Source organism: Gouania willdenowi, chromosome 10, assembly GCF_900634775.1.
Source record: "Gouania willdenowi chromosome 10, fGouWil2.1, whole genome shotgun sequence".
Classification (NCBI taxonomy): domain Eukaryota; kingdom Metazoa; phylum Chordata; class Actinopteri; order Blenniiformes; family Gobiesocidae; genus Gouania; species Gouania willdenowi.
The window spans coordinates 38277893-38294130 of NC_041053.1; the positions used below are offsets into that span (position 1 = coordinate 38277893).

General features: G+C 35.2%; 1 protein-coding gene across 2 annotated transcripts in view; it reads right to left on the reverse strand.

Moving 5' to 3' along the window:
- Nucleotides 1–15799, reverse strand: part of npm1b (nucleophosmin 1b) — a 35725-nt gene extending 19926 nt beyond the window's left edge. For both annotated transcript variants that reach the window (XM_028460511.1, XM_028460513.1), the window contains exons 1-8: nt 15694–15799; nt 15317–15399; nt 13351–13470; nt 13172–13265; nt 11997–12088; nt 9778–9848; nt 9540–9594; nt 2217–2315 (exon numbers count right to left, since the gene is read on the reverse strand). In XM_028460511.1, coding sequence (XP_028316312.1) covers nt 2217–2315; nt 9540–9594; nt 9778–9848; nt 11997–12088; nt 13172–13265; nt 13351–13470; nt 15317–15399; nt 15694–15742 — 663 coding nt within the window. In that variant the 5' untranslated portion in view covers nt 15743–15799. The remainder of the gene's footprint in view (nt 1–2216; nt 2316–9539; nt 9595–9777; nt 9849–11996; nt 12089–13171; nt 13266–13350; nt 13471–15316; nt 15400–15693) is intronic.
- Between the last annotated feature and the right edge of the window lie 439 nt (nt 15800–16238).

Here is a 16238-nt window from a genome sequence, read left to right on the forward strand (position 1 = left end):
TTTAAAGTGTCTAATTCAGTCATTCCTACTTATACATTTAGAGACAGACTATTGAGAGAGCTATGAAACCAAAACAGGCTAAAGCAGGTATAGAAGAGGCGTGTTTTGTTTCTAGCTATAGCTTTAAAAAGGCTGAGTGGACTTTTCTGTTGGATGAATTAAGGCGTATCTTATGTCAAAACCTCTTATCTTGGTCTATCCTTCCATCTGTGTGCTTCTTACTCTCACAAATCTCTGGTTCTATGCAGGTAGTTTAGACTAATCCAGTGCTTCTCAAACTGTTTTGGGTGTTCGGCCCCCACTTTGAACATAGGTGGAGTTTAAAGCCCCACCTGAGCCCATCGCCCCCCAAATAATCTTGCCAAATATCACATTTTGTATTGAGCTAACAGGGAACAAGTGACATCATGTTTGATGATAAATCAAAAACTAGATTAAGCTAATCACCTGCATAAAAAAACAAATATAAAAGTGCAGCAGTCCAAAACACAGGAAATAAAAAAACACTGTTTGCAATCAGTGGCAAAAAAAAAAAAAAAAAGCTTTGGAAAACAGAAAAGGAAATTCATGTTAAAGTTGTTTATTGCTCTGCTCCATGTGAAAAACATGGTGATTTAAATCATTATTTTTTGAACTGAGTTCCACGTTATATTTTGTTCCTGGTCTAATGCAGTCTAATAATTTAATGATCTTTTAATTTCTGCTACATTTTCTGGCTTCTCATTATTACTTTCTTTATGTGTAGGCATTTTGTTTAGTGGTAATGATATTTATTGTCAGTGAAGAATGGCAATAAAGAAGACTGGCATGAAATTGAAAATGTCCTCCTGTTCGTCACGCCCCACCTGTCATACCTCCATTCCCCACCAGGGGGGCAGCCACACACTTTGAGAAGCACTGGTCTAATCCCAGGCCCGTTCTACTGCCATGTTAAAGGGGAGTTCTCCCACTCCGTCATTGCTCATTTTTCTTCAAAATAACAAAATTGGCAATGAGTGGCACATAATTTGGCCTAATATGAAGCCAATACTGAGATGATTGGCAAACGTTGCTTTCATATTCTTATACTACGTGATATATTATTAAAACTTTAACGCAATGATGCAACAGCTGTCTAAAAATGTTTATTACAAATACAAACTTCACTTCATGCAATCACCGTAAAAGGAATCATCCTCAACCCAAACTACAAAGACAGCTCAACTGAAATCCCATTCTACATAAACTTTACAAGTATGTATGAGAGTTCATTTAGAAGCTGCAGATGCAATAAAAATCACTTTAAACTCACGCTTGTGGAGTTCGGAACTTGCCACATTTTAACCTATTTTAATCACTTTTTCTTGCCAAATTTTTGCTCCGTTTAATGCATTTTTACAACATTACTCCCATTTCTGCAACTTCGTCAAATTCCAATGCCTTTTTTGCCAATTTTTTTCACTTTCAAGACATTTTCAGCACTTATAAACCCTTTCCACTACTTTTCCAACCCGATGTTGCATATGTAGAACCATTACTACACTTACAACCCCTTTTCACTATATTTTATGTTTAATTTTGCTAGTTTAAACTAGTTTTCTTCACCTTCTCAAATTCCATTATCCATAATTTGCAACTTTAAACCAATTTTTGTGGTTTTTAAAATCCCTTTTACACTATTTTTAGTCACTTTTAACTCATTTTATTTCTGAGTAAAACAAGGATTTAAGTATTTAAGATGACTATATACTTGGGAGCAAATAACAATAAACTTTGTGGATAACAGTGGAAATTATTCAGATGAATAAATAACTGTGATTAGCACAGATTCATAGAACAATGGACCATCATTTTGCTGATTTTATGGATGGATCCCAAAAATCTCTCCCCTTTATTCCCCCTTATAGATGACCCTGTCTCCACACGACTGTTCTTCAATGTTCATGTCTGTGTTCAACTGCATTCAGGTATTGTGGGGGTTCCCGGTCTCTGGAACCTTTATTTTGGGGATCATGGGCTGAAAAGGTTGAGAACCACTGATCTGAAGTGATTAAATGTGATGACTGTGTATCATCTCAAATGTCTTTCTAAATGATTAGGATTTTATACAGTATATCAAATTAGTATGAAGACCTCAAATGTGATATTTTCATACAACTCTCATCACTTATTTTAATATACCACAAAAAAAGAACAAAAAAAGGCAATCAAGTGCAGGTGATGTGGTGTTTTCATACCTTAATCTGTGCTTTGTTTGCTGAGCCTGATGGTTTCCCCGCGGGGCCGTTTTGTTTCATGGGAGTCTTGTTGGGCTTCTTAACTGAAGAATCTGGACCCTGAGAAAACAAGCGAACATCAGTGAGGCAGTTTCAAGTTAACAATCGATGCTTTAACCACATTCTGTTAAGAACACACACCGTTATTCTCCCAAAGTCCACAAATAAAAGCTCAAAATGGCACAATCTAATGAAAACTTGCCACTGTGTTCATTCACCAATTAATTATTTCATGTTTCGTGATGTTTGCTTATTTGAATGAAACTCATCTTCTGAAGTTTTGATGCTCGTTTTAAAATCTGAGCATTAATGACAGTCATTTCCACACTGGCTCAACATTTTAAGCCACATTTTGCGAAGTGCATGAATGAAGCTTGTGTGTAGATAATCTTATTAAACATTTCCACCTTCCTGTAAATAGAAATTTAAAAAAAAGTATTGCATGCTGTTACAAATAAAAGACAACATCTTGGTCAAAGTTCACCACAAACGTTACACATTGTAAATCATTCAGGTATAATAACTGGGGCCATTTGTCACCAAATTTGACTTCACATTGTGTCGTACAACAGGACCAACGTGTGATTCATGAAAAATTGGGTTCTGAAAAATCCCAGCGTACCAATGATGGGGTGTTAATAAATGTGGCGGCTGAAATCGATCGTCATTAACTTGTTACACTCTCCTGTTTCAGAAGCCCCGCCCACTGAAATCAAACAAGAAAAACTTTTCCAAGATGAAAATCGGCACATTCACAACTGAGGTGGTGCAAAACAAAGATGTGCTTTTAGACAGTGTGAATTCTTGAGTTAAAAAGCGCATTTGAACACTCTGTGGAAGAGGATCAGCTACTGAGCAGGAGACGTCTGCCCCCCTGTGTGCACTGAGAACAACTACACAACAGAGATCCTGGAGAAATACACGGATATGATGTCTATATTAGCCTCAGTCCGCACGCTTTAGGCAATAAATATCACATTACAATAAATTAACAATCAAAACACTTAAAAAAAAAAAGCCTTAAAAATTACTAAATGTTGTCCCTTGTCTGTGTTTATTATGCCGAATTCAGCCAATTCCACCTATAATTCATCATAACGATTAATGCAGCGCATTTGTGAAAGTTTAAAAGAACTATTTACATTTAAAAGCATGAATGAGGTCCCATTTTCCTCCATACAGCCAACAGCAATGTGCTGTAAGGAGGAAATCGGACCTTATTCTCCAAGACAGAGCAAAGCACTGCTGCATTGTGTGTGTGCGCGTACACACTGGGTGATCCTATGCGGTCTAGTAGCAAAGTTTGCCAGCAGGGTTATATTGTATTCTGTGAAAGAAAAATCAAAAAAGTGGTATCAGTAACAATGTGGGCTTTTTGGAAGTTAATTTGATTTTGTTAAATTTGTTTTAATAATCCATTTAGATCTGTTCTGAATGTGTGTCTGCTTATGCTTAAATGACAGCTGAGGCATGTTTAATACTTTATTTTCAGTCTCACTCACTTTTTGCTGCTGCACCACTAATCCACACACTCAGATTATTGTACACGAGGTCAGACCTGACGCGGTTCCAGCCCTTTTCCCTCACTAGTTTGCATCACCTTTGAGCAGACTGACACTGTAACGATGGCCCCGTGATGAACACAGCTTCAGTTAAAAAACTAAGCAGATTCTGCTGCACATCATCTTATGCCAGATTGTTAAATGTTTTTGCATGTATGTTTGTTTTTTGCCCATCTGTACTATTCTGGGGTTTTATGTACGTTTGTGTGGAAATAATTTAACCCTAAACCCTATCAATTGAAAATGATTGTTTTAGAAAAAGAAAAAAAAAAATAAAGAAATACATCAATTATTCTCAACTGAATTGGATGCAACCTTTGATTATCTGTGTACTAAAAAAAAAAAAAAACAATAAGGTATGTGCTCGGTACAGTACAAAGGACTGACAACAAAGGGAAAAACAAAAACTTTGAATTAGTGGTCAAAAAAATAATTGCTCCCAGCCGTGCGTTCTTAAGCTTTATGCTTTCATTATGAAAGAATGGGACTGGGATAGTGAGACAGCTGGAAGAAAAGGAAAGAAAAGAAAAGAGGTATAAAAGTAAAGAGATTAAGGTCACAGAGGCAACGAGGTGTGGAGTGTGGCGTGGAATCGGAAGAGAAGACAACGGAATAAATCAACAGGTGACAGAAATGCTTAGCTGTCATCTAACCCTGAGGGAAGGATCCACGCTCACGTCGCAGGTATGAACATCTGTCCTGCTTTGATCTTTTTTTGCCTGGCACAGTTTGCACTTGGACTGTTGTGTGCTTCAAAAAAAAAAAAAAAGGAAAGAAATCACAAACAGACACCGCTGTACGAGGAGCGAGGCCGTCACACACACACACACACACGACTGTGGCAAAACAAGTGTTCAAAGGCAAAAGCCAGGTGCACATCTGAAATGGCATGAGAAACGATAAAAAGGAGCAATCATATAAACAGAGGGATGACAGAGGGACAGAAATATGCAGCGTTTGAGGAAAAATACTGGAAGATGTTTTTCCATAACAAGCAAAGCGTGTATGTGTGTGTGTGTGTAAGTCTTAGTCTGTGAACTTTCTATGTTTTTTTTGTTTTTTTTATTGCAGATATGCTGACATATACAGGATTCCCACACTTTTTCCACAATGATTTTTCAAAACTTTTCCAAAATTTTTGCCAAGAATTTTCATGACTCAGTTCTGAAGTGCTAAGATATTTTCTTTGCGAATGCATTTCCTGGTTTTTAGCGTACGCTCTAACTGAAGTGATCTTACCAACACACAGATTTATAAATGAGGCAGAGATTGAATTTGTGAGATCTCCTAATTCCTGCTCAATTATGCTGCTGGTATGCAGCACTTTCACTTTGAAATACAACATAACATCTTTGGGGTTTAACATATTTTAAACATTAAAATAAACTAGGCTATATTTTCAGAAGTTTTCCAAAACAGTTCAAATATTCCATGACTTTTCAAATAGTTTTTTTTCAAATTCCAAAACTTTTCCAGGAATTTATGACCGTTGGGACCATGTATATAATTTATAATATATACAGTAAGTGTGTACCTAAATCACGGGTCACCAACCTTTCTAAAACCAGGAGCTACAATCCAAAGGGCTACCAGTTTGATATACAGTGAAATACTATACTAGGACGTAATGGTTTTACTTTAATTAAAGGGAAAGATGATGATACGTGACTAGCATTAACTTAAAAAGGTAGGAAATACTTAAGTTTTAACATGCAACAATTTATTCATCTTAATTTATGCAATTGTTTTAGTTTCAAATGACCACTTGTGAAACATTTCAATTTCATTTTCTGTTTTAAAATAAAATCTTCTGTTTGTGTGATATTTGGATATTTATGAGGAAACTCTGACCAGAGCGTCATGTTCTAACAAAAAAGGAGCAACGCATAAGTCCCATTACTGATGAACTGGTGAATTGAAACATTATTAATAAATAAATAGAAATAAAAAATGGATGTTTTCTAAAGCACGCACGATATGTGATTAAAGGAACCAGAGGTGGTGTAATGAATCTACTGGTGCTTCTCATTTCTGGTGATCAACTTCCATGTGTGTTGACAGCTGCTGTTAGTGGCTAGCGGTGTTATAACATGCAAAATAAATACTTTTATTGACCTCAAAAAAGCTGTAATTGTTTTAGCAAAAGTGTCAGATGGTGGAAGTTCTAACATCTATTGTTCCTCACAACAGCCTCAGAGTTGATAGTCAGTCACCAGTTTATTTGGATACTATTTGGACCGTAACACTGTTCGGTAACGTTGGCATGATATTCACAGATTTGGACTTCTAGCGTCAACAACTCTTTAACGAAATGTCATCTTTACCATCGGTGTGAGGTGGACAACATGATACAAGATAATTTTATCATCAGAGTATAAGTCCACAAAAAGTGAAAAACATGAAGCTCTCGTCCAGTTTCCCCGTAAATATCCAAACATATCACAAACAGAATAATGCTGCTTTCTGTATTTCTGTATTTCTGTTTTGGTTTTAGGTCAGTAAAGCAAACATAACCACACTGTTTATTTGTTATTTTGACATGGTTTTAAAAACAGAATATCCAAAGAACGAAGGGTACATGGATTACAATTCAACAATTATGCAAGATTTTATAAAACTTTTTTAAAAACATCAAAAGCTCAACACCAAATCTGCACCATCTTTAACAGAAACCTATCTGTGATACTTAATCACATTTGTCACAGTGTTTTAGGTGAAAATACACATTTAAAGATGGTTAATTTAATATTAATAGTGCAGCAGCATTTAACTCTACTAAGACACCGACTACATCCATCGTCCGTATTTATTTTACATTTCAGACTGAGCTCATTGGTGACTAGTGCTGTTAGAACAGGCCTGAGGGCCCCTCTAGTGGTCCATGTGGGCTACCTGGTGCCCGCGGGCACTGTATTGATGACCCCTGGTCTACATGCCCCAGTTTGTGTGTGTGTGTGCGTGTGTGTGTGTGTGTGTGTGTGTGTGTATGTGTGTGTGTGTGTAACATAACCGTGTGGTGAGACAGTGAGAATTCGAGCTGATTACAGAGGAGAAATCCGATCATTACGGCGCACTAACCCTGTGTTTTAAGCTCAGAAAACAGGTGGGAGCATGAGTGAGTGAACAGGATGAAAAAAGTTGGATGTGTTGTCTCATACGAGGAGGTGGACGGTCAGCGGGTGCAGGGTTGGGTTGGGTAGGGCCCGCCGAGCTGAACTGTTGCTGCTACGTCGACATGCAGTCTGTGCACGTTAAAGTGATGTAGTGGGAAGAAAAGGGGAGGAGTTGACGGACAGCAGCATACACACAGAGAAATTCCTTTTCACACACACACAGAGAGAGAGAGAGAGAGAGAGAGAGAGAGAGAGAGAGAGAGAGAGAGAGAGAGAGAGACTAAAGGAAAGCCATTGGCTGCCCTGCCACCTGGTGGACAACAAAAGATTCCAACTACCATAGTTCCAGCAAGTTCTTTTTGTCTTCTTTTAGAATATTATGTTTAGGTTTCATTTATTCAGACAACTGTTCTTCAGGAATTTAACTTTGATCCCCTGACATGTTTCGACTGTCAACTGTGAGGCTTCTTCACAGGCGTCTGCTGATCGCTTTGATGCTTCCTTGACTCCTGCGTAATAATTCCATGAAGTTCTTTTTGAACAATTTGTCAAGATCAACATCAAAGTGATCAGCAGACGCCTCGGAAGAAGACTGACAGTCGAAACATGTCAGCAGATCAATGTAAATTTCCTGAAAATTGCTTTGATGGTTCCTTCACTCCAGCATAATAATTTCATTAAGTTCTTTTTGTCTTCTTTTAGAATATGTTAAGATCAACATCAAAGCAATCAGCAGACGCCTCTGAAGAAGACTTGCAGTTGACAGTCAAAAAACATGTCAAGGGATCAAAGTAAATTTCCTGAAGAACAGTTGTCTGAATATATCACACCTTAAGATGTTTGAACTACCAATTAGATGTTTCTCTTCCTAAACATATTCCATCTTGTCTGAGGAAACTAAAGAATAGAAAAAAGTAACTTTTAAAAAACTGTAGAGCCTCTGATTTCTCGTGATCGTGAAAAATGAACAAAAAAAATTGAATTCATGTTTTGAAACCCAAAAAGCAATCCAACGCATTTTCTTCCACTCTATTTAAAATCGAGGTCCCAACATGACACAGCTCTGCCTCACATGCACGTTTTAGGACAATACGGTTGACTGAATGTCAAAGTGGGACAAATATGTCCAGGTCTGCTAATAATCCCGTTCAATATCTTGCTACAAGTTAAGGGCTGACTAGTGATCATGTTATTCTGTGACTGAAAATGAATGCAGAGCTTCAAGCAAGTTTTTTAATGCATTGTTCAGATTATTATGACTGCAATCAAATCTGAAAAGGCTCTGGTACAAAGACAGGTTTAGCTGATTATGTACCTGTATTTGCTAAACTGATGATCTTTTTACCTGGTGACACATCACGGCAGAGGCCTTAAAATGACTTGGATGTGCGGGGGTTTCGCACAATACAAAAGGGTAATTTGCCGGTTGATGTTAATTTAAGGTTTTACAAAATGTTTTATGACCAAATCATGCATTTCAATGAATGGCTGATGGTCGATTCCAAAGTGTAGCGAGCGTGACGTAAACTTTAGTCATGTAGACAAACAGGGAAAGAAGATAAACAGAAAAGAAACAGTGACGCAGAAATGTATTAACCCTGAAGCGGAATTGAAAAAATTTTGAAATGAAAAATCTGAGACTCTAAATCTGCAGATTATGTTATTTTTTTATTATCAAGAAAAATATAAAACCCAAACATTAAAGGGTCCTTGGATGCCTGTAATCTTTTCCATTTGCAGCTGAAGTTGTAAGGTTAATGTCTAACTAGGTCAAGACACAAACTTATCTCTCAGGCTGCCTTAGGGAGGTTATCTGCTGCTGCTCAAGTTCACATAACACAAATAGCACGTGTTCACCTGCACACGGGGAGGGGGCATGCAGACATGCTGCATTGCTGGTTGCTTAGGGGGCAAAGTATGAATGAAGTTCTACTAGACTAAAGTAACTGGACTCTTCATTGATGTTTTAGTCACACAAGCAAACGGGTTCACATGCACTGAGCTGAGCGAGTTCACTTTTAACAATGCTTGGAAAAACAAATAAAATTGCAGCTTTTTACAATATTAGAAACACAATTTTATTATGACTGGAATGTTCAACCCTCTTTTCTAACCATTACATGTGTGTTTAATTAACCATAGCTCTTGTTACACTATTGGGTCATTCCATGTCATTTGAACACATTTTCAGAACATCTCACACACATCATTCTCCAAAAATTTAGAAATGTTTACCAATCGTTCCGTGATTGGTCAATAGTCACACTGTAAATTTGTAGTTTTATCGTATTAATACTTTTTGAGTTATGGACAATTTAGTGAGGGGGGTATGTGTGGATTTTCGTGCATCCTTATTTTTCTTCCATTTTCAGCTTCTAATATCTCAGGAATTACACCACATAGAAAACTGAAATTTAGTTTAGTAACACAGCTCCACCTACTCTCTCAGAATATATAAAAAATGAAGAGTCACAAAGAAAAATGTTCTAATTCCCAAGAACGAGTCCTCTTTATACTAAAAATAAAACAGAGATCAGATATTGTTTCTTACATTCCCACATGAGTCTACAGACCAATGAAAATATAAAAACATGGTCTAAAAAACTTACTTGTCTTTTGGGAGCTTTTCCAACGATCTTTGGAGGTGTCACGTCACTCTCATCACTGCCACGGATCATGGAAGAGAAGAACGAGCTACGTTAGCATAGCTTTGCTTTGAAATGATAAAATGTACTGGTAAAACCCTGAATCGGAAATATTTAATTTGCCAAGTACAGTTTAAAACTCCCACAAAAGACAGAAACACTATAATAATAAAGATATTATTAGATATGAGATATGTCTTACTCGTCATCATCGTCGTCACTGTCTTCTTCATCGACGTCGTCATCTTCTTCAGAATACATTTTTAGTTTTTTCTGGGAAAAACAAGAAGTAGGAATGCCATTAGTATTTATTTACACTGATTAATATCATTAAACCAAAGGGTGAGCAAACCTTAAAGTTTAAAAAGCAAATTCTACACATACAACACAGTGAAATATTGAATTAAAACAAGTAGGGATGTAACGATTCACTCAACTCCCGATACGATTTGATTCACAATACTGGGTTCACGCTATGATTCTCTCACGATTTATTTCACAAAATGGGACTGTAGACAAATGATGACTGAAAAATATTCCTTTATTTTTTTTGGGGGAAAAAACCTAAAAAATACTGTACTATTTTCCTTTTATTTTTCATTGTCAAAAGAATCCCTTGATAAATTTAACTGCAATTTAACTAAAAATAAATGTTGAATGAAATAAATAAATGAATATTGCAAATGAAGAAGAAGCCTATTAATTTAAATTCTGTTCTATAGTAAACAATGCAAAACTGCATAATAATCATTTTTCTTTTTAAAAGTGCAACTGAAAATGTATTTTGTGCCTTAACAATTGGACTTTAAAAAAAAAAAAAAAAGTCATTGCACTGTATTTACATCAGATATTTGTTTGGACCAGCAGAGGGCGCTGGTAACCCAGTGGTCGGTTGGTACGCAGATATTCTTGCAGTGAAGAAGAGATGCTATGTGCTAGCAGACAGAGCTAATAGAAAAACGTGACTTTTACAGACTTTTACAGGTGCTTAAGGGGTAAGGAATCATTTATGAACATGTTTAAGAGAAGGCGGCCAGAAAGAAAGTAGTAGCAGATACCCGCCGCCTTCGCTTTTGGACAAGAGAAGGATAAATATATAGCGCCCTCTGCTGTTTAAAAAAGTACTGCGATTCAATTTTCAGAGTATCGATGTGAATCGTGATACCTATGAATCGATTTTTAACTGCCTTACGATTAATCGTTACATCCCTAATGTTAAGGGTTTCATGTATTTTATATAATCATTTATATTTAGACAACTTTTTTCAGGGAATGTACTTTAAAATTTACATTAATCTCCTGAAATGTTTCGACTTCCAAATACATCAAAGCAATCAGTAGACGCCTTTGAGGAAGACTGACAGTTGGCAGTCAAACCATGCCAGGAGATTAAAGCAAATTTCCTGAAAAATGTTGTTCTGACTAAATTAAACCTTAACATATTATTTCATAAAAGTTATCATAAAAATAAGGTAAATATTAGGATGAATCAGGACAGCTACACTGAAGACATAAACTTAAGTTGAGTATTTCCTGCTGTTTGCACAAAGCTGCATGTGTTTTACTAACAGTAAAAAAAAAAAATAAATGTATGCATCTTATGTTTAACTCCAAACCAATAAGTAATGAAAATCCCACTGTGCATCTGAAATCAGCTTACAGCATAATATGTATTGAAAATTTGTCAAAGTAGGGTGAGGAAGTTCTGCATTAATTTCATATTTTACACTTTATCTTCTTAAATTTATCATGTCATTCGGTGTGGACAGCAAAAAAGCATTGTACATAAAAACATATTTCTTATTGTACATTAGCGCTGGGCGATATATCAAGATATATCGAGCTTTATTTTTTGGTGATATGGAAATGTATCGCACCTATCGATATATATATATATATATATATATACACACATATATATGTGTGTGTTGTAGAGCTTATTTTGTATTCAAATATTTGTTTTAGGAGTCAATGTGTTCACTTCTTCTCAGAAAAGCATGTACAGCTCAGTTAGATGAATTTCTGAGTGCGTCCTAACACAGACCTTCATCTCAACAAGCTACATTACAGAACTCACTCACACGTGCTGTCCCTTAGAGGAGGAAAAGCCAAAAGTGACAAAAATTTGTGTAACTTTTAATAAATTTGTCTGTGAGCATTTTGCATCATCAAATTTAACCCTGAATTGTCTTTCTTCTGGACAGAATTCATTTGAAATGAAAAAATCCAAATTTATTTCGTACATCGCCATTTTGAGAAATATCGAGATATGAGTTTTGGTCCATATCGCCCCAGCCCTAGTGCACATGTGACAATAAATCCTTTGAATCTTGAAATCTGAACCACACTGTGCTATAACTTTGAACTGAAACCAGAGTGGATGAACTGATCATAACTGATAGTAACTGATCGATTATTAACCTGTGTGGGTTTCTTTCCCAAGGGCAGGCCGGCTGGTCGTTTTACAGGCGATGAGTTGTTTTCCTCTTCTTCGTCATCTGAATCTTTTACACCTGGAGCGAAAACGACAGTCAGTGACTCATCGATGATACAGTTTTTTATTTTGGCAAATTTTAATTTAAAAAAAAATTGTTCATATAATGTCTTTTTTTTGGTTGGTACATTTATGTTATTCTCTTCTATTTTTTGCTCTATCCTCTAATTCTGCAGCATTTCCCTTTGCTCAGGAGCTGCTGAACTGATTTTACACTGTTTGATAATGTAAATGGTGACAAAAAATGTCTTCTTAACCTTTTTCTCTCACATTTGTACAGATAAATAGACTGCAATATAATATAATATAAAAGTAAAATAATGTTCTAAAATATATCCAATAAAAGCAGCAAGATCTGGACTTTAGAGGTTTTCTTTCATATAATTTTATTTCACATTAATAATAATTAAATATAAAGAAGGAAAAAAATAGCCTTTGAAAAGAAATTACAATCCCACAAATTAATGCAAATACTTGAGATTAAAGATCTAAACTACCACAAAAATCCCATTAAACCCTAAACAAACAGTCTGTAGTGTAAGTATTTATGATGATTAATTTACAGAAAGAACAATGTGTGTGAGGGAAGTTACTTTTGTGTTTAGACGTTCAAATAAAAATGTAACAAAAGTTCAAGAAAGTGTCTGAATTAAATGTAGAAGCTTTTTAAAGGCACTGAATATTTGCACATTAAAATATATAAAATATATAAAGTGCAATGTTACTCCTACTTGCAATTATTGTATATTTCCCAAAACATATTTACATTGAAAAAGCTCTTAAAATACACCACACGGCAAATTAGTTGTTTTGGTATCAAAAATTTCTGGTGAATTATTTCTAGAAATTGTTTTTGATCATGTTTTTTTTTTTAAATTACATTTATTTATTTGACAAATTGAAAGTGTAGAATACAGTTATTTAATATAATGTGTGGTTTTTAATTAAAAAAAAGAGTATCTTTAAAATCTTAAAATATGAATTTAATCAGCAAAATTTTTTTTTAATCAATTTCTAGACATTTTAGGTGACGCCATTTGAATTCTAGACGACCACATGGTTGAAAAACAATGTTCTAGGTCATCACACATGATGTACTCACTAACAAAATGCTGCCCACTAATGTGCACTGGTCCGCTACCAGACTGGAGACGGAAAGTAAGGGGTGGAGTGATCTCAAATCCACCCAACGTCATCTGAAAGAAGAAGTAGTAGTTCCGTTAAAATTAAAATGAGATTAGTGTACGCTATAATGATGGCTGTGAGTGTTGAATCACTAACTGAGGGAAGGACGGATGGTTTTAAAGCGACGAGCGGCACTTTGGTCGCCTTCCCATCATAAGTGAGGCCCTCCACTTCCACCATGTGGAACTTATCCTCAGCATCGGCTCCCAGACACACCTAGAAACACGAGAGTAATCAATTACTAAAGTGTAATGTTGGGATGTAACGATTAATCGTAAGGCAGTTAAAAATCGATTCATAGGTATCACGATTCACATCGATGCTCTGAAAATTGAATCGCAGTACTTTTTTTAAACAGCAAAGGGCGCTATATATCCTTCTCGTCTAAAAGTGTAGGCGGCGGGCGGAATCTGCTACTACTTTCTTTCTGGCCGCCATCTACTCTTAAACATATTCATAAATGATTATTTACCCCTTTAGCACCGAAAGAATGTCTGTAATATTGTGTGAATATCTGTAAAAGTCACGTTTTTCTATTAGCTCTGTCTGCTAGCATAGCTTCTCTTCTTCACTGCAAAGATATCTGCATGCCAACCGACCACTGGGTTACCAGCGCCCTCTGATGGTCCAAACAAATATTTGATGTAAATACAGTGCAGACTGTTTGTTTTTTTAAGTCTAATTGTTAAGGCACAAAATACATTTTCAGTTGCACTTTTAAAAAGAAAAAGAACTATTATGCAGTTTTGCATTGTTTACTATAGAACCAGAAATTAAATTAATAGGCTTCTTCTTCATTTGTATTATTCCTTTATTTATTTCATTCAAGATTTATTTTTAATTAAATTGCATTGTTTTGAATAGTTTATCAAGGGATTCTTTTGACAATTAAATATAAAAGGAAAATAGTACAGTATTTTCCCCAAAAAAATAAAGTCATATTTTTCAGTCATCATTTGTCTACAGTCTCATTTTGTAAAATAAATCGTGAGAGAATCGTATTGTATCAGGAGTTCAGTCGTTTACAATCGTTACATCCCTAGCAAATATTGTTGAGTTTCATTTACACAATAATCAATGTTTTCGCTGTAATTTTTACTTTCTCCAAAGGGCCAAATTGGAAGCTCTAAAGGGCCAGATTTGGCCGCCGGGCTATGAGTTGGACACTTTCTAACTTGGTCAGGTAAGTACTCTTCTATAATTGCCTACACCTGCATCGAGGTTTGAAAAGTCTTCGTATGAGCACATCAAAAATAAAAACCCCACAGTTTGACATTTTAAATCAGGGTTTTTTAACCCCTGTGTCACCAGGTGTGTTGTGGGAAATTATATATATATATATATATATATATATATATATATATATATATATATATATATATATATATAAGGTAATTAATTATTGTCTGCAAATATGCCATTGTGAAGCCGTGAGCAGTACAAAAAAGAATTATCATTAAAATGTATTATTTATATATGTAAATTATATAATATGAAAAAATACATGATATAAAACAAAACAATATTGAACAGAAGTTAAATTGTGGTTCTAATCATACTACATTTATACCTCCAACGTAATTCAAGTAAGCTGAATATAAAAAACAACATTTTTTTTTTTTGTATTCAAAACACTTTGATAATTGTGACTGTATATTGTTGCTCTTTTAATATGAAGAAATGAATGTGAAAAAGCACAATAGATTTTGTTGTTGTTCATTTGATTCGTATTAAAACACGTATAACAGCTGCAGATTGTTCATTGCACTTTTTTATTAGAAAGAAAAAACATTTAAGATCATAAAAACATTTTCTGTGTGTTTCTTTGATTCCTATTCAAGACACCGATTAGAATTATTGTATATTGTTTTTATAGGCTAAAAAATTTCAGTTTTTTGTTTTTGTTTTTTTTTTTACATTTTCGGTTGGTGGTTTGCCTTAGGATGTTTTTTTTTTTTTTTTTTTTTTTAATGAAAAGATGTACCTTTGCTCAAAACAGGTTGAAAAACATCGTTTTAAATCACTTTTATACACTTAACAGACACAAATATGTTGTTCTTACAGCCTTGAGCGACAGCTGCTGCTCCGTTTCATCATCATCCAGGTCAACGATAAACTCCCGCTTCTCTGAAGTCAAAGTACAGCCTAAATAGGAAACAGTGTATGGTGTGAATACCATTGTATCGTTCAGAAAACACACATTAATGCATTATTCTCCTGCAAACTTTGCAAAAACACTGTATTTTCTATCTACAGACGCGTTTCTCCATGCTTTGCTCTGCTAGCAAACAAAAGGCGCGGGTGTATATGTCGTGTTAGCATGTTTTAATGGCACTTCTTTGGGCTACATGCTAACAGGCTAACTGTGCACGACATCAAGGCAACAAAGATGATTGTGCAACAGGAATGAAACGTGTATCTGAAGGAGAAAGAGCTCACCGAACAAATACATTTGTGGTCTGTTCATGTTTGAAGTATCGTCCTCCATCTTTAATGTGGGCGGGCGGTATGTGTGACGGAGCGCTGTGTGGACCAATAGGATCGGTCGACGTCATTTCCTTTCGGACAATGATTGGATAAGAAGGCGGGACGGTAGAAACTATAATTAAAGAAGAAAAAAAAACAACGTCTCTGTTAACTTAAAAAACAACAACAATTAATAAACATATGGAAAAATATTTTATTAATACTAGAAATACAATTTTGAATGTATTATTTGAATCTATCATGAATTCAATGAAAATGAACTATGTATTTACTATTGTTGAATTGTATAGTTTATTCCGGAAGTTTCACATTCATAAATGTACAATTCAAAATTCAACTCCATTATTCAGGTTGATTATTTTTTAGTGTCTTAAGCTAATTACCGATAAGAAATGTACGATAATGATTGCAACCCATGCAGTAATATACAACAATTAGCCGTCACAAATGTTAGTAATTATCTTTTGTTTATCACATAATATCACTGAGGTGAGGTC